The 18,260-nt window shown below is 44.4% G+C and overlaps 1 protein-coding gene across 1 annotated transcript in view; it reads left to right on the top strand.

Annotated features, from left to right (window-relative positions):
- Nucleotides 1-15,731, top strand: part of PINK1 (PTEN induced kinase 1) — a 37,485-nt gene extending 21,754 nt beyond the window's left edge. Inside the window, exons 7-8 of the mRNA XM_073316896.1 lie at nt 13,457-13,693; nt 14,155-15,731. Of these exons, the coding sequence (XP_073172997.1) occupies nt 13,457-13,693; nt 14,155-14,415 (498 nt within the window). The 3' untranslated portion in view covers nt 14,416-15,731. The remainder of the gene's footprint in view (nt 1-13,456; nt 13,694-14,154) is intronic.
- The last annotated feature ends 2,529 nt before the right edge of the window (nt 15,732-18,260 follow it).

The raw sequence follows: 18,260 nt of genomic DNA on the forward strand, positions 1-18,260 counted from the left end.
ACCTTTTACTTTACAAATGTCCCCAGTGTTCTAACTTTTAATACTGAAGAGAGGAGATGCAGAAATGGTCTGCAGTAATATAGATTCCTGTAAGGAATGAGACTGCTTGTGCAGATTAATAGTCAGTCAGTTTTCTGATATGATGTGTGGTATCTAATATGGCCAAGTATTGTACACTGCACATCTCAATTGGGTGCTGACTTTGTTAACCTGTGATGTTTACAGCTGGCTGTCCCTGGCTGGTGATCACAGATTTTGGTTGCTGTTTGGCAGATGAAAATATTGGCTTGAGTTTGCCTTTCACCAGCTGGTATGTGGATCGGGGAGGCAATGGCTGTCTTATGGCACCTGAGGTAATTTCTCATGTGTATGAGTCTCAGTAAGTAATTATAGCCTGTATTAGGTAGTTACATATGTGTAGTGCTGTTGGAAGTGTAGGATCCAGTAAAGTCAATTAACATAGATAGGAGCAGGATTAGGTCCAAAGTAATGGATTTGGGGAACACCAAACCTTCCCCTTTGCTCTATATACCCCCCCACCACAAGATGAGAAATTCGAATGCCGTTCAAACACGTCCATCTTAGTCAACACTTGGTAAAAGCCTCTTCATTATTGGTTATCTTGCCATTTTTGCCTAGTACTGTGCCCACTAATTTGCTATGCTGGCGGCTGGAGATTGTTGTGGGTGTGGCATTGTTTGTCTAGTTTATCTCCCCACAGAACTTCCTGCCATGGATTGCCATCTCCAATAGCATTGCTTAGAGGATTCATGGTCTGGTTGATTGGCACTACCATGTGGTTAAATGTCTCTGATAAGAACATCAGAATGACCACACTGGGTCAGACCAATGGTCCATCTAGCCCAGTATCCTGTCTTCCGATAGTGGCCAGTGCCAGGTGCCCCAGAGGGAATGAACAGAACAGGAATCATCAAGTGATCCATCCACTGTCGCCCATTCCCAGCTTCTGGCACACAGAGGCAAGGGACACCATCCCTGCCCATCCTGGCTAATAGCCATTGATGGACCTAATCTCCATGAACTTACCTAGTTCTTGTTTGAACCCTGTTCTTCACTAGACCCGCTAAATTGACTCCCAGTGCATCGGTCACCGGAGTGTCGATCCTGCGGTAGTGTAGACGTAGCCTTAGGTTATGTCTCTATTACCCGCTGCGTCAGTGGGCAGCGATTGATCCAGCGGAGGTCGATTTATCGCATCTAGACTAGATGCGATAAATCGACCCCCAAGTGCTCTCCCGTTGACTCCTGTATTCCGCCGCCGCAAGAGGCGCAGGTGGAGTCGACGGGGGAGCGGCAGCAGTCGACTCACTGCAGTGAGTCCACCACAGTGAGTAGGTCTAAGTATGTCAACTTCAGCTAGGTTATTCACGTAGCTGAAGTTGCATAACTTAGATCGATCCCCCCCGTGTAGACCAGGCCTTAGATGCTTTTGAAAATCACATCCACGGTGTTTAATGGGGAAGGAAGTGAGCCTAGATGTTACAGCCTTTGTTTAGGGGAGTTGAGACTCCTAGGTTCTGTTCTTGGCTCTACCACATGCTGCTGTTGTGACAGCTGGGAAAGTCACTTAGCCTCTCTGTGCCTCAGTTTCCCCATCAGTAAAATGGAGATAATGATTCGCAGCCTCACAGGGGTGTTGTGGTGTTTGTTCAGTGTCTGTTACATGCTTGGAGATCATCAGATGAAAGGTGCTATGGAAGGACAAAGCACTGTTAACAAGATATGTTGCAAAAATTACTAAGTGAATGACTGCTTAAACAGAGAGCAGAGGGGCATGCACTAGCCTGTACTACAACATTTATGACGCAAAAGCTTCATGTCCATGGTCTCTGTCATGGTAACTTGCCAGGCAATTTCTAAAATCCCACAGCAGAGATAGGTTAGTGATATTGTACCTTCGGATCTTTAGCTGAGACCAGAGGGAACAGCATTTTGTTGGTTTGCTGTCACTCTCTTTAACTGAAATTTTAATTACCTGAGCACTGTTTCAGTGTGACCGAGATTCAGACGAACAGGGAACAATAGCAAGTGCCTAGATCTGTGTAATTAAAAATCCTGCCGTAGAAGATTTTTAGAGGTCCTACTAACATAGGTTTCGTTTTCTTGAAGCCTTGTTTGAGCTATACCGAATGCAGATGGTAATGATTAAAACTTCAGTCTCTGGAAATCAATTATTCTCTTTTGCAATGTTTGACTCGGCATCAGCAGAGTAACCATTAACTAGCTCAAACATTTGCCAGCTCCCTGACTCTGTACCAAAGATTCCTTCCATCCCTGATTAATTCTTAACCTTGTGTATCTTCTCTGAAGTCAGAGTGGGACTCAGTCAGACCTGGCACATCAGTCTGTTTTCTCTTATCACTCAGCAGCAGCTCTAATTCTTACACTGCATTTTATATCTAGGAATATGCTTCCGTTCTGCCCATCTCTGCTGTACATTGGTACTGTACCTCACTCGCTGGGTGTCCAAGTTACGATGGAAGCTGTTTAAATGAACACGAGTGTTTTCCTCCATGCAACCTCAGAAACTGCTGATGCGTTACCTAGGGAGGTGGTAGAATCTCCTTCCTTAGAGGTTTTTAAGGTCAGGCTTGACAAAGCCCTGGCTGGGATGATTTAACTGGGAATTGGTCCTGCTTCGAGCAGGGGGTTGGACTAGATGACCTTCAGGGGTCCCTTCCAACCCTGAGATTCTATGATTCTTATGAAACTGAAAGTACTGTGTGTGTGGAGCGTGAGTCCCAGACTGCTGAATTTGGGAGAATCACTGAGGTGTCTGAGAAACCTCTGGATGGATAGCTGATTCTTTATACAGAGAAATGAGCAAACCTTTTACTTTACAAATGTCCCCAGTGTTCTAACTTTTAATACTGAAGAGAGGAGATGCAGAAATGGTCTGCAGTAATATAGATTCCTGTAAGGAATGAGACTGCTTGTGCAGATTAATAGTCAGTCAGTTTTCTGATATGATGTGTGGTATCTAATATGGCCAAGTATTGTACACTGCACATCTCAATTGGGTGCTGACTTTGTTAACCTGTGATGTTTACAGCTGGCTGTCCCTGGCTGGTGATCACAGATTTTGGTTGCTGTTTGGCAGATGAAAATATTGGCTTGAGTTTGCCTTTCACCAGCTGGTATGTGGATCGGGGAGGCAATGGCTGTCTTATGGCACCTGAGGTAATTTCTCATGTGTATGAGTCTCAGTAAGTAATTATAGCCTGTATTAGGTAGTTACATATGTGTAGTGCTGTTGGAAGTGTAGGATCCAGTAAAGTCAATTAACATAGATAGGAGCAGGATTAGGTCCAAAGTAATGGATTTGGGGAACACCAAACCTTCCCCTTTGCTCTATATACCCCCCCACCACAAGATGAGAAATTCGAATGCCGTTCAAACACGTCCATCTTAGTCAACACTTGGTAAAAGCCTCTTCATTATTGGTTATCTTGCCATTTTTGCCTAGTACTGTGCCCACTAATTTGCTATGCTGGCGGCTGGAGATTGTTGTGGGTGTGGCATTGTTTGTCTAGTTTATCTCCCCACAGAACTTCCTGCCATGGATTGCCATCTCCAATAGCATTGCTTAGAGGATTCATGGTCTGGTTGATTGGCACTACCATGTGGTTAAATGTCTCTGATAAGAACATCAGAATGACCACACTGGGTCAGACCAATGGTCCATCTAGCCCAGTATCCTGTCTTCCGATAGTGGCCAGTGCCAGGTGCCCCAGAGGGAATGAACAGAACAGGAATCATCAAGTGATCCATCCACTGTCGCCCATTCCCAGCTTCTGGCACACAGAGGCAAGGGACACCATCCCTGCCCATCCTGGCTAATAGCCATTGATGGACCTAATCTCCATGAACTTACCTAGTTCTTGTTTGAACCCTGTTCTTCACTAGACCCGCTAAATTGACTCCCAGTGCATCGGTCACCGGAGTGTCGATCCTGCGGTAGTGTAGACGTAGCCTTAGGTTATGTCTCTATTACCCGCTGCGTCGGTGGGCAGCGATTGATCCAGCGGAGGTCGATTTATCGCATCTAGACTAGATGCGATAAATCGACCCCCAAGCGCTCTCCCGTTGACTCCTGTATTCCGCCGCCGCAAGAGGCGCAGGTGGAGTCGACGGGGGAGCGGCAGCAGTCGACTCACTGCAGTGAGTCCACCACAGTGAGTAGGTCTAAGTATGTCAACTTCAGCTAGGTTATTCACGTAGCTGAAGTTGCATAACTTAGATCGATCCCCCCCGTGTAGACCAGGCCTTAGATGCTTTTGAAAATCACATCCACGGTGTTTAATGGGGAAGGAAGTGAGCCTAGATGTTACAGCCTTTGTTTAGGGGAGTTGAGACTCCTAGGTTCTGTTCTTGGCTCTACCACATGCTGCTGTTGTGACAGCTGGGAAAGTCACTTAGCCTCTCTGTGCCTCAGTTTCCCCATCAGTAAAATGGAGATAATGATTCGCAGCCTCACAGGGGTGTTGTGGTGTTTGTTCAGTGTCTGTTACATGCTTGGAGATCATCAGATGAAAGGTGCTATGGAAGGACAAAGCACTGTTAACAAGATATGTTGCAAAAATTACTAAGTGAATGACTGCTTAAACAGAGAGCAGAGGGGCATGCACTAGCCTGTACTACAACATTTATGACGCAAAAGCTTCATGTCCATGGTCTCTGTCATGGTAACTTGCCAGGCAATTTCTAAAATCCCACAGCAGAGATAGGTTAGTGATATTGTACCTTCGGATCTTTAGCTGAGACCAGAGGGAACAGCATTTTGTTGGTTTGCTGTCACTCTCTTTAACTGAAATTTTAATTACCTGAGCACTGTTTCAGTGTGACCGAGATTCAGACGAACAGGGAACAATAGCAAGTGCCTAGATCTGTGTAATTAAAAATCCTGCCGTAGAAGATTTTTAGAGGTCCTACTAACATAGGTTTCGTTTTCTTGAAGCCTTGTTTGAGCTATACCGAATGCAGATGGTAATGATTAAAACTTCAGTCTCTGGAAATCAATTATTCTCTTTTGCAATGTTTGACTCGGCATCAGCAGAGTAACCATTAACTAGCTCAAACATTTGCCAGCTCCCTGACTCTGTACCAAAGATTCCTTCCATCCCTGATTAATTCTTAACCTTGTGTATCTTCTCTGAAGTCAGAGTGGGACTCAGTCAGACCTGGCACATCAGTCTGTTTTCTCTTATCACTCAGCAGCAGCTCTAATTCTTACACTGCATTTTATATCTAGGAATATGCTTCCGTTCTGCCCATCTCTGCTGTACATTGGTACTGTACCTCACTCGCTGGGTGTCCAAGTTACGATGGAAGCTGTTTAAATGAACACGAGTGTTTTCCTCCATGCAACCTCAGAAACTGCTGATGCGTTACCTAGGGAGGTGGTAGAATCTCCTTCCTTAGAGGTTTTTAAGGTCAGGCTTGACAAAGCCCTGGCTGGGATGATTTAACTGGGAATTGGTCCTGCTTCGAGCAGGGGGTTGGACTAGATGACCTTCAGGGGTCCCTTCCAACCCTGAGATTCTATGATTCTTATGAAACTGAAAGTACTGTGTGTGTGGAGCGTGAGTCCCAGACTGCTGAATTTGGGAGAATCACTGAGGTGTCTGAGAAACCTCTGGATGGATAGCTGATTCTTTATACAGAGAAATGAGCAAACCTTTTACTTTACAAATGTCCCCAGTGTTCTAACTTTTAATACTGAAGAGAGGAGATGCAGAAATGGTCTGCAGTAATATAGATTCCTGTAAGGAATGAGACTGCTTGTGCAGATTAATAGTCAGTCAGTTTTCTGATATGATGTGTGGTATCTAATATGGCCAAGTATTGTACACTGCACATCTCAATTGGGTGCTGACTTTGTTAACCTGTGATGTTTACAGCTGGCTGTCCCTGGCTGGTGATCACAGATTTTGGTTGCTGTTTGGCAGATGAAAATATTGGCTTGAGTTTGCCTTTCACCAGCTGGTATGTGGATCGGGGAGGCAATGGCTGTCTTATGGCACCTGAGGTAATTTCTCATGTGTATGAGTCTCAGTAAGTAATTATAGCCTGTATTAGGTAGTTACATATGTGTAGTGCTGTTGGAAGTGTAGGATCCAGTAAAGTCCATTAACATAGATAGGAGCAGGATTAGGTCCAAAGTAATGGATTTGGGGAACACCAAACCTTCCCCTTTGCTCTATATACCCCCCCACCACAAGATGAGAAATTCGAATGCCGTTCAAACACGTCCATCTTAGTCAACACTTGGTAAAAGCCTCTTCATTATTGGTTATCTTGCCATTTTTGCCTAGTACTGTGCCCACTAATTTGCTATGCGGGCGGCTGGAGATTGTTGTGGGTGTGGCATTGTTTGTCTAGTTTATCTCCCCACAGAACTTCCTGCCATGGATTGCCATCTCCAATAGCATTGCTTAGAGGATTCATGGTCTGGTTGATTGGCACTACCATGTGGTTAAATGTCTCTGATAAGAACATCAGAATGACCACACTGGGTCAGACCAATGGTCCATCTAGCCCAGTATCCTGTCTTCCGATAGTGGCCAGTGCCAGGTGCCCCAGAGGGAATGAACAGAACAGGAATCATCAAGTGATCCATCCACTGTCGCCCATTCCCAGCTTCTGGCACACAGAGGCAAGGGACACCATCCCTGCCCATCCTGGCTAATAGCCATTGATGGACCTAATCTCCATGAACTTACCTAGTTCTTGTTTGAACCCTGTTCTTCACTAGACCCGCTAAATTGACTCCCAGTGCATCGGTCACCGGAGTGTCGATCCTGCGGTAGTGTAGACGTAGCCTTAGGTTATGTCTCTATTACCCGCTGCGTCGGTGGGCAGCGATTGATCCAGCGGAGGTCGATTTATCGCATCTAGACTAGATGCGATAAATCGACCCCCAAGCGCTCTCCCGTTGACTCCTGTATTCCGCCGCCGCAAGAGGCGCAGGTGGAGTCGACGGGGGAGCGGCAGCAGTCGACTCACTGCAGTGAGTCCACCACAGTGAGTAGGTCTAAGTATGTCAACTTCAGCTAGGTTATTCACGTAGCTGAAGTTGCATAACTTAGATCGATCCCCCCCGTGTAGACCAGGCCTTAGATGCTTTTGAAAATCACATCCACGGTGTTTAATGGGGAAGGAAGTGAGCCTAGATGTTACAGCCTTTGTTTAGGGGAGTTGAGACTCCTAGGTTCTGTTCTTGGCTCTACCACATGCTGCTGTTGTGACAGCTGGGAAAGTCACTTAGCCTCTCTGTGCCTCAGTTTCCCCATCAGTAAAATGGAGATAATGATTCGCAGCCTCACAGGGGTGTTGTGGTGTTTGTTCAGTGTCTGTTACATGCTTGGAGATCATCAGATGAAAGGTGCTATGGAAGGACAAAGCACTGTTAACAAGATATGTTGCAAAAATTACTAAGTGAATGACTGCTTAAACAGAGAGCAGAGGGGCATGCACTAGCCTGTACTACAACATTTATGACGCAAAAGCTTCATGTCCATGGTCTCTGTCATGGTAACTTGCCAGGCAATTTCTAAAATCCCACAGCAGAGATAGGTTAGTGATATTGTACCTTCGGATCTTTAGCTGAGACCAGAGGGAACAGCATTTTGTTGGTTTGCTGTCACTCTCTTTAACTGAAATTTTAATTACCTGAGCACTGTTTCAGTGTGACCGAGATTCAGACGAACAGGGAACAATAGCAAGTGCCTAGATCTGTGTAATTAAAAATCCTGCCGTAGAAGATTTTTAGAGGTCCTACTAACATAGGTTTCGTTTTCTTGAAGCCTTGTTTGAGCTATACCGAATGCAGATGGTAATGATTAAAACTTCAGTCTCTGGAAATCAATTATTCTCTTTTGCAATGTTTGACTCGGCATCAGCAGAGTAACCATTAACTAGCTCAAACATTTGCCAGCTCCCTGACTCTGTACCAAAGATTCCTTCCATCCCTGATTAATTCTTAACCTTGTGTATCTTCTCTGAAGTCAGAGTGGGACTCAGTCAGACCTGGCACATCAGTCTGTTTTCTCTTATCACTCAGCAGCAGCTCTAATTCTTACACTGCATTTTATATCTAGGAATATGCTTCCGTTCTGCCCATCTCTGCTGTACATTGGTACTGTACCTCACTCGCTGGGTGTCCAAGTTACGATGGAAGCTGTTTAAATGAACACGAGTGTTTTCCTCCATGCAACCTCAGAAACTGCTGATGCGTTACCTAGGGAGGTGGTAGAATCTCCTTCCTTAGAGGTTTTTAAGGTCAGGCTTGACAAAGCCCTGGCTGGGATGATTTAACTGGGAATTGGTCCTGCTTCGAGCAGGGGGTTGGACTAGATGACCTTCAGGGGTCCCTTCCAACCCTGAGATTCTATGATTCTTATGAAACTGAAAGTACTGTGTGTGTGGAGCGTGAGTCCCAGACTGCTGAATTTGGGAGAATCACTGAGGTGTCTGAGAAACCTCTGGATGGATAGCTGATTCTTTATACAGAGAAATGAGCAAACCTTTTACTTTACAAATGTCCCCAGTGTTCTAACTTTTAATACTGAAGAGAGGAGATGCAGAAATGGTCTGCAGTAATATAGATTCCTGTAAGGAATGAGACTGCTTGTGCAGATTAATAGTCAGTCAGTTTTCTGATATGATGTGTGGTATCTAATATGGCCAAGTATTGTACACTGCACATCTCAATTGGGTGCTGACTTTGTTAACCTGTGATGTTTACAGCTGGCTGTCCCTGGCTGGTGATCACAGATTTTGGTTGCTGTTTGGCAGATGAAAATATTGGCTTGAGTTTGCCTTTCACCAGCTGGTATGTGGATCGGGGAGGCAATGGCTGTCTTATGGCACCTGAGGTAATTTCTCATGTGTATGAGTCTCAGTAAGTAATTATAGCCTGTATTAGGTAGTTACATATGTGTAGTGCTGTTGGAAGTGTAGGATCCAGTAAAGTCCATTAACATAGATAGGAGCAGGATTAGGTCCAAAGTAATGGATTTGGGGAACACCAAACCTTCCCCTTTGCTCTATATACCCCCCCACCACAAGATGAGAAATTCGAATGCCGTTCAAACACGTCCATCTTAGTCAACACTTGGTAAAAGCCTCTTCATTATTGGTTATCTTGCCATTTTTGCCTAGTACTGTGCCCACTAATTTGCTATGCGGGCGGCTGGAGATTGTTGTGGGTGTGGCATTGTTTGTCTAGTTTATCTCCCCACAGAACTTCCTGCCATGGATTGCCATCTCCAATAGCATTGCTTAGAGGATTCATGGTCTGGTTGATTGGCACTACCATGTGGTTAAATGTCTCTGATAAGAACATCAGAATGACCACACTGGGTCAGACCAATGGTCCATCTAGCCCAGTATCCTGTCTTCCGATAGTGGCCAGTGCCAGGTGCCCCAGAGGGAATGAACAGAACAGGAATCATCAAGTGATCCATCCACTGTCGCCCATTCCCAGCTTCTGGCACACAGAGGCAAGGGACACCATCCCTGCCCATCCTGGCTAATAGCCATTGATGGACCTAATCTCCATGAACTTACCTAGTTCTTGTTTGAACCCTGTTCTTCACTAGACCCGCTAAATTGACTCCCAGTGCATCGGTCACCGGAGTGTCGATCCTGCGGTAGTGTAGACGTAGCCTTAGGTTATGTCTCTATTACCCGCTGCGTCGGTGGGCAGCGATTGATCCAGCGGAGGTCGATTTATCGCATCTAGACTAGATGCGATAAATCGACCCCCAAGCGCTCTCCCGTTGACTCCTGTATTCCGCCGCCGCAAGAGGCGCAGGTGGAGTCGACGGGGGAGCGGCAGCAGTCGACTCACTGCAGTGAGTCCACCACAGTGAGTAGGTCTAAGTATGTCAACTTCAGCTAGGTTATTCACGTAGCTGAAGTTGCATAACTTAGATCGATCCCCCCCGTGTAGACCAGGCCTTAGATGCTTTTGAAAATCACATCCACGGTGTTTAATGGGGAAGGAAGTGAGCCTAGATGTTACAGCCTTTGTTTAGGGGAGTTGAGACTCCTAGGTTCTGTTCTTGGCTCTACCACATGCTGCTGTTGTGACAGCTGGGAAAGTCACTTAGCCTCTCTGTGCCTCAGTTTCCCCATCAGTAAAATGGAGATAATGATTCGCAGCCTCACAGGGGTGTTGTGGTGTTTGTTCAGTGTCTGTTACATGCTTGGAGATCATCAGATGAAAGGTGCTATGGAAGGACAAAGCACTGTTAACAAGATATGTTGCAAAAATTACTAAGTGAATGACTGCTTAAACAGAGAGCAGAGGGGCATGCACTAGCCTGTACTACAACATTTATGACGCAAAAGCTTCATGTCCATGGTCTCTGTCATGGTAACTTGCCAGGCAATTTCTAAAATCCCACAGCAGAGATAGGTTAGTGATATTGTACCTTCGGATCTTTAGCTGAGACCAGAGGGAACAGCATTTTGTTGGTTTGCTGTCACTCTCTTTAACTGAAATTTTAATTACCTGAGCACTGTTTCAGTGTGACCGAGATTCAGACGAACAGGGAACAATAGCAAGTGCCTAGATCTGTGTAATTAAAAATCCTGCCGTAGAAGATTTTTAGAGGTCCTACTAACATAGGTTTCGTTTTCTTGAAGCCTTGTTTGAGCTATACCGAATGCAGATGGTAATGATTAAAACTTCAGTCTCTGGAAATCAATTATTCTCTTTTGCAATGTTTGACTCGGCATCAGCAGAGTAACCATTAACTAGCTCAAACATTTGCCAGCTCCCTGACTCTGTACCAAAGATTCCTTCCATCCCTGATTAATTCTTAACCTTGTGTATCTTCTCTGAAGTCAGAGTGGGACTCAGTCAGACCTGGCACATCAGTCTGTTTTCTCTTATCACTCAGCAGCAGCTCTAATTCTTACACTGCATTTTATATCTAGGAATATGCTTCCGTTCTGCCCATCTCTGCTGTACATTGGTACTGTACCTCACTCGCTGGGTGTCCAAGTTACGATGGAAGCTGTTTAAATGAACACGAGTGTTTTCCTCCATGCAACCTCAGAAACTGCTGATGCGTTACCTAGGGAGGTGGTAGAATCTCCTTCCTTAGAGGTTTTTAAGGTCAGGCTTGACAAAGCCCTGGCTGGGATGATTTAACTGGGAATTGGTCCTGCTTCGAGCAGGGGGTTGGACTAGATGACCTTCAGGGGTCCCTTCCAACCCTGAGATTCTATGATTCTTATGAAACTGAAAGTACTGTGTGTGTGGAGCGTGAGTCCCAGACTGCTGAATTTGGGAGAATCACTGAGGTGTCTGAGAAACCTCTGGATGGATAGCTGATTCTTTATACAGAGAAATGAGCAAACCTTTTACTTTACAAATGTCCCCAGTGTTCTAACTTTTAATACTGAAGAGAGGAGATGCAGAAATGGTCTGCAGTAATATAGATTCCTGTAAGGAATGAGACTGCTTGTGCAGATTAATAGTCAGTCAGTTTTCTGATATGATGTGTGGTATCTAATATGGCCAAGTATTGTACACTGCACATCTCAATTGGGTGCTGACTTTGTTAACCTGTGATGTTTACAGCTGGCTGTCCCTGGCTGGTGATCACAGATTTTGGTTGCTGTTTGGCAGATGAAAATATTGGCTTGAGTTTGCCTTTCACCAGCTGGTATGTGGATCGGGGAGGCAATGGCTGTCTTATGGCACCTGAGGTAATTTCTCATGTGTATGAGTCTCAGTAAGTAATTATAGCCTGTATTAGGTAGTTACATATGTGTAGTGCTGTTGGAAGTGTAGGATCCAGTAAAGTCCATTAACATAGATAGGAGCAGGATTAGGTCCAAAGTAATGGATTTGGGGAACACCAAACCTTCCCCTTTGCTCTATATACCCCCCCACCACAAGATGAGAAATTCGAATGCCGTTCAAACACGTCCATCTTAGTCAACACTTGGTAAAAGCCTCTTCATTATTGGTTATCTTGCCATTTTTGCCTAGTACTGTGCCCACTAATTTGCTATGCGGGCGGCTGGAGATTGTTGTGGGTGTGGCATTGTTTGTCTAGTTTATCTCCCCACAGAACTTCCTGCCATGGATTGCCATCTCCAATAGCATTGCTTAGAGGATTCATGGTCTGGTTGATTGGCACTACCATGTGGTTAAATGTCTCTGATAAGAACATCAGAATGACCACACTGGGTCAGACCAATGGTCCATCTAGCCCAGTATCCTGTCTTCCGATAGTGGCCAGTGCCAGGTGCCCCAGAGGGAATGAACAGAACAGGAATCATCAAGTGATCCATCCACTGTCACCCATTCCCAGCTTCTGGCACACAGAGGCAAGGGACACCATCCCTGCCCATCCTGGCTAATAGCCATTGATGGACCTAATCTCCATGAACTTACCTAGTTCTTGTTTCAACCCTGTTATAGTCTTGGCCTTCACAACATCCTCTGGCAAGGAATTCCACAGGTTGACTGTGCGTTATATGAAAAAAATACTTCCTTTTGTTTGTTTTAAACCTGCTGCCTATTAATTTCATTTGGTGGCCCCTAGTTCTTGTGTTATGAGAAGGAGTAAATAACACTTCCTTATTTACTTTCTCCACACCAGTCATGATTTTATAGACCTCGATCATATCCCCCGCTTAGTCGTCTCTTTTCCAAGATGAAAAGTCCCACTCCTATTATTCTCTCCTCATACAACAGCCGTTCCATACCCCTAATCATTTTTGTTGCGCTTTTCTGAACCTTTTCCATGTCCCATATATCTTTTTTGAGATGGGGCAACCACATCTTCTGTTGAATTCATCACGAGAACACCATTACAGAGCTCCGCGCTGGGCAATCTCCCGCTGGTATCTTGAGCAACTGAAAATGGGAAAAAAAAATCAGTGTTACAAGGTGGTAGTTGATCTTACGCATAAAAGTAAGAAATTCCAAATTTGGCTGCCTTCCATTCGTATGCCCTCTTCTGCTTAGCTTTTCCAAGGGTCTCAGGACAGTGAGTTCTCCTACACAGCATCTGTGTAGCAATTCTTGCATTGTTATCAAACTAGTAGTCATTCCTCTGCATCCTTTGGGTGGTGGTGAAATTAATTGTGTTTCCTTTCCCTCCCCCGTTACCAGTAGTCGTAACATATGGTAAGGGATCCCTTGCCTGGCACTGGTATACTGGGCAGAAATACTTCTGGCTTTCATGCGGTGTGAAATGGAACACATGGTTCCTTTATAAGGCCACTATCTGGAGTCCCTCTTCAGCTGCCCAAGTAATATACCTCTATAAATACTAAGCTGGGTGCAAGCTTTAGTCAGAAGTAAGAACTGAGTTGATGAATAGAAGAAGATTTATCAGAAGGTTAAACAAACTTGTGCTGTGTATTTCTACCTTCCCATATATTTCCTGTGGTCTTTCTGATGCAGGTGGTCACAGCAATACCTGGTCCAGGTGTCCTGATTGACTACAGTAAAGCAGACGCATGGGCCGTTGGAGCGATAGCGTTTGAAATCCTTGGACTGTGTAATCCTTTCTATGGCCAAGGAAGGTCCTCTCTGGAAAGTAGAAGCTACCAAGAAGACCAGCTCCCAGCATTGCCAGATACTGTGCCCTTCGATGTGAAGCAGGTGGTAAAGATGCTACTTCAGCGGGATCCCAACAAGGTGAGAGACCTTGCAGCTGTTGGCATGAGTGGGGTTTTAACAGGGTGTCACTTGCGTAGCAGTCACTTTCCTGAGAGTATTGTGTTAGACTATACAGCGCCTAGCACAATGGGGTCCTTGACCATGATTAGGGCTCCTAAGCGCTGTGTTGGTGGTAATAATAAAAAACTATCATAGGACTTTGATGAAAGTGTGATGCAATATAAAGATCTTGGTACCTGACACTTCTTTGCGTATTACAGTGAAGTTATATTGTAAAAGGGTGGCATTTAATGGAACTTGATTGAACTGGGAGCTCAAGTATAGTAGCCTGACAGCAACAGCCCCACAAAGCCTTTCAACAAGAAGTGAATGTTCGGTGAGATGAGAAGATGCTTGGGAGCATTTCAACAGTATACATCTTATGTGTCTGTTCTAACACCTTTGTCGTTCAGCTGATCTTCTTTCACTTCTCGTTTCAGAGACTGTCTGCTCGAGTTGCAGCTAATGTGCTCCACTTAAGCCTCTGGGGTGAAAATATTCTAGTCCCAAAGAGACTGAAACTAGACAAGATGATTGGCTGGCTTCTTCACCAATCTGCTGCCACTTTACTGATGGATGGACTGGTGGACAGAAGCAGGGTAGAAACTAAGATGAAGACGTGCTTCTTGGCAAATCTGGAGTATGAAGATCTTTGGGAGGCAGCATTTTTACTGCTCTCTTGGAGAAACCATTCTGCCTGAAGGGTACAATTCTGTGTGTGGCCCTGCAGTAGATAAATGGCATTTACTAAAAGCACTTGGGAATCTGTCTAATACTTCTGTCTCTCTGGAAGCCTAAAATACTTTAAGGAAAAATATCTGCGGGCCTGGTGTATGTGTTAATGTAAGAGGTTGAGTTTACCTACAGAAAGAATTAGTATACAGAGGGTTGTTGTCTTCCCTGTAGAGAAAACAACATTGAATTGTTATGAGATTTGGTATGATTTGGAAAGTGTTTGAAGGCTATCTGGTCAGCTTCATTCACACCAAGAATTTAGATTTACTGCTTGAAGCAAATTCCTGTACAAAAGGGTTTATGCACTGAGGGAAGTATAACACAGCTGCTCTTTACAGAAGAGCATTACAGTTGCACTTTTGTGAATCATACTGATTTTCTGTTCGAACTATAAAGGAAGTTGAACTGATGGAACAAAATGAAATCTTTGTTTTCTTAAATTTGAAACCAGCATCATTCTTATTAAAATAATATTCCTCTGAAGCCATAGATACATTTTATAAAATGACAGCCAAGAGCATCATGATTGAGCTGTTTATCTGTGAGGAGTTCTGTCAGGAGCTGTGGGGTAGGTTATAAAATGCACAGCCAAAGTACTTATCTAATTATATGTAAAATGCCATAGAGGCACTCAATACAGAACAAGTAATTTCTGTTTTCTGATTGATCTGCTATAACAACATTTTTATCCCTTTGAGGGCTCTCCTCAACTCTAATATCCAAATCTGAATTTCACAAGCCAGGCTTGCAGTGTTAGAAGGTTCCCTGCATGAGCTGAACTGGAATACCAAATCCAGATATCCCCAGGCTTTTGAGAAGTTTGGATTCAGATCTTGATCTGAACTAAGCAACTGAGTCACATCTCTGATCACAGCAGGTCAGTACTTGGACCATTGAGATAGTCATGTGGCCTTTTAGACTGTGTAGATCTAGTTCTTCTAACCAGATCTAAAATTCCTTCCAGGGACATGCTACTATTTCAGTGTGCCAGTCTCAGAGAGAATTGCATCATGGTTGAAAGAGTGGTGAAAAGAGGTCATGGGGTTAATGGCTCTTTCGGTAGTTATGCTTGACTATGTTCCTTATTATATATACCTGGTTTTCTGTTTCCCTACTAGGGCTTATTCTGTGGTTGTAAGGAAAACACTAATTTTTAACTAGCAGCAAGTGTTGTAGTGAAAATATCATGAGACTTTATAGTTGCGTATTGTGGGTGTTTGCAAAAGTTAGTTCATTTTCCTCTGCACAATAAAGTGGTGACTGTGCTGTTACAATGAATGAATCCACGGATGCTGGTTTTGTCTCTGTTCACTGTAGCCGGACTTAATGCCATAGTGACCTGTGGGTTAATTCATATTGGGTCTTGGCCTTTCAGATTTATTCTTCTGTTGCATGCTAAATATTTGTTTGGATGTGGTCCTGAAAGCATCGTCCGCTCCTTCCAGTCCAGCCCTCAAGGCTCAGTTTATTCTCATACTCCACCACTAAGGATAACCATTAAGTCTAGTTTTTCAAGAGCATTTGGGAAACAAACCAAGCACCAGGATTGTTCAACATATTCACGGAAGTTCTGAACATTTTCTTGGTCCCTTATATTCTTATTTCAAGGAGATCGTTAGAACTGGGCAGTGAGACACTGTGTGTCAGTGACTCACTACACAGGAACAAGCTGCCCATGTAGCATGGGTCTCGTAAGTCGTTTGCAATGCTTTTAAAAATGTTTTATTTCAGGCCTCTTCTCCATTCACTTGTAAAATATAATGGAAATATCAATTGCAAATTTGTATTGCACTGGAGTAAATCTGCTTATAGAAATTGGCACCATTCATTTTCTAATGCAGCCACTGAGCTATGTGCTTTCATAGCTAACATACCAGAAAGTGTATCAGCTGACTAACATAACCAGCCACCTAATTTGAACCTTTATAGGTGCCATACAACAATACCGAAATGGTCCCACACAGAAGGACCCACAAAAGGCAAAGGATCTGGGAAGATTCAGGAAAATCAAAGTAAATTCTAGCCCTGGAAAAAACAGTTACCTCAAAACCCTGATAAGTTAATGGTGTTTTGAGCACAAATTGCCATCAGCAACAATCCCATAACTTGGTAGAGTTCAGTCTAATTGTTTGTGGATGGCAGCACCTACAGGTGCTATCTGTAAATGGGAAGTGGGGGTGGGCTTTATCCCTCGCTGAAAGGATCTTGGAAAAATTCACTGCACAGTTATGTAGACCATGACTGTTTACTATGGATTCTACCCTATATTTAGGGTAGGGCTCTGCTTCAGCAACATACTATCCATGTTGACAGGATGTTTCTAGCCACGCCCACTGCCAGTTATCAGGACCGTGATAGGTCTGAGGTTTTATGCAGTTTGGCTTTTGAGGCCCTTCGTCTTTTTTTTCATTTATTTTTTGCTTCAAAGTATGGATTATGGCCTGTGTTCCAAGCAGGAGGTGCTTCCTGAAACATCCCATTCTGCGCTCTCCAAGGGTGGGGTGCTAGCAGCTCTGACAACCTGCAAGATAAGAGCACGGAACTAGAGAAATCTTATCAATGTTTCCATGATAAATGAGGATAGTGAAACAGTAACTAATTTTCCTGAATATAAGCCTGGGTTGGATCTCTCCCCCGCCCCACTGCTCTGTATTCTGTAACACCCTGTAGAAGATCTGAGGGCTAGTAACCTCAGGCGAGGCACTGCTGATAGTAGGTGCATAACCGCTGCTGAGTTGAAATCTCTGGTTGATGCTGAGATTTCAGCTTGCAGGGAGGGGTAAACGCTGTCACTTTTCTGTTAGCTTTCAACCCCAGCAGTGAATTCTCAGCTTCTCTTTTATGAAAAGGGGTTAACTGGGACATGGGCCACAGCATTCATTAATTTTCACTTGAACTAGAGAACTGAGGCTGCCATCTGCATTTATTTGCGTGAAGAGGTATTGTCAGAAGTTCTACCCTGGAACCAGATTGCTTTACACATGTGGCTGCCCCTCCTGTCTCTAAGAAGCTCCAGTCTGCAGAACAGTAGGGAGTGGAGTTAGAAACCTTGCATTTGCCCAGCAGATCAGACCACTGATCCATCTAAGCCAGTGTCCTGCTTTTCACTGTGACCTCGTGCTTCAGTGGAAAGTGAAGAAAAACCCAAAGTGCACATAGCTAGTTGTGTAGGGGACTCATGAACTCTGCAGGCAGTCAGCTGGCATCCTGAAGTAGCAAGTTTTCAAAATGCATTTGTTACTTACAGATGCACCTAAGTATGCCAGGTGATTAGTAGGGCAGGGACCAGCTGTGAGACACAATGGGCTAAGGGAAGACAAAACCAAAAGGAGCAGAGGACCAGGAAGCAGAGGTCATTGAGAAATTAAATACACATTCCCAGAAGAGACAAAGGGAAAGATATGTCTGGTGCTTTGATATAGACAGCGAAAAGAGGTGTGTTGATACTCCACCGATTAGGGCAGGAAGGGCAGACACTTCCACCAACTACCACCCAAGCACAACCTCCCCACGTCGCATCCCTCTTAATATTTTCATCCATCTTGACTCAAGGCATTTTGGACTGCTGTAGTGAATACATCTCACAGCTTCCTTGCATCATCTGAGTCAAGCCTGCTTGGTATGAAACACAGGTGAGCCTCGGATATTCAATCTGGTTTGATCTTGTTCAGTCCAGTGGCCAAAATTAGAGTTGGCAGGAGGACAGCAATTCTGTTTCACACTACCTTTTGAGGTTTTTGTGAAAACTGAATTACGTTGATGTCTGTTTTCAGGTTGAAATGCGAGCTTTTTGATTTGGGAAGATAAGGGT

Source organism: Lepidochelys kempii, chromosome 18, assembly GCF_965140285.1.
Source record: "Lepidochelys kempii isolate rLepKem1 chromosome 18, rLepKem1.hap1, whole genome shotgun sequence".
Lineage (NCBI taxonomy): Eukaryota > Metazoa > Chordata > Testudines > Cheloniidae > Lepidochelys > Lepidochelys kempii.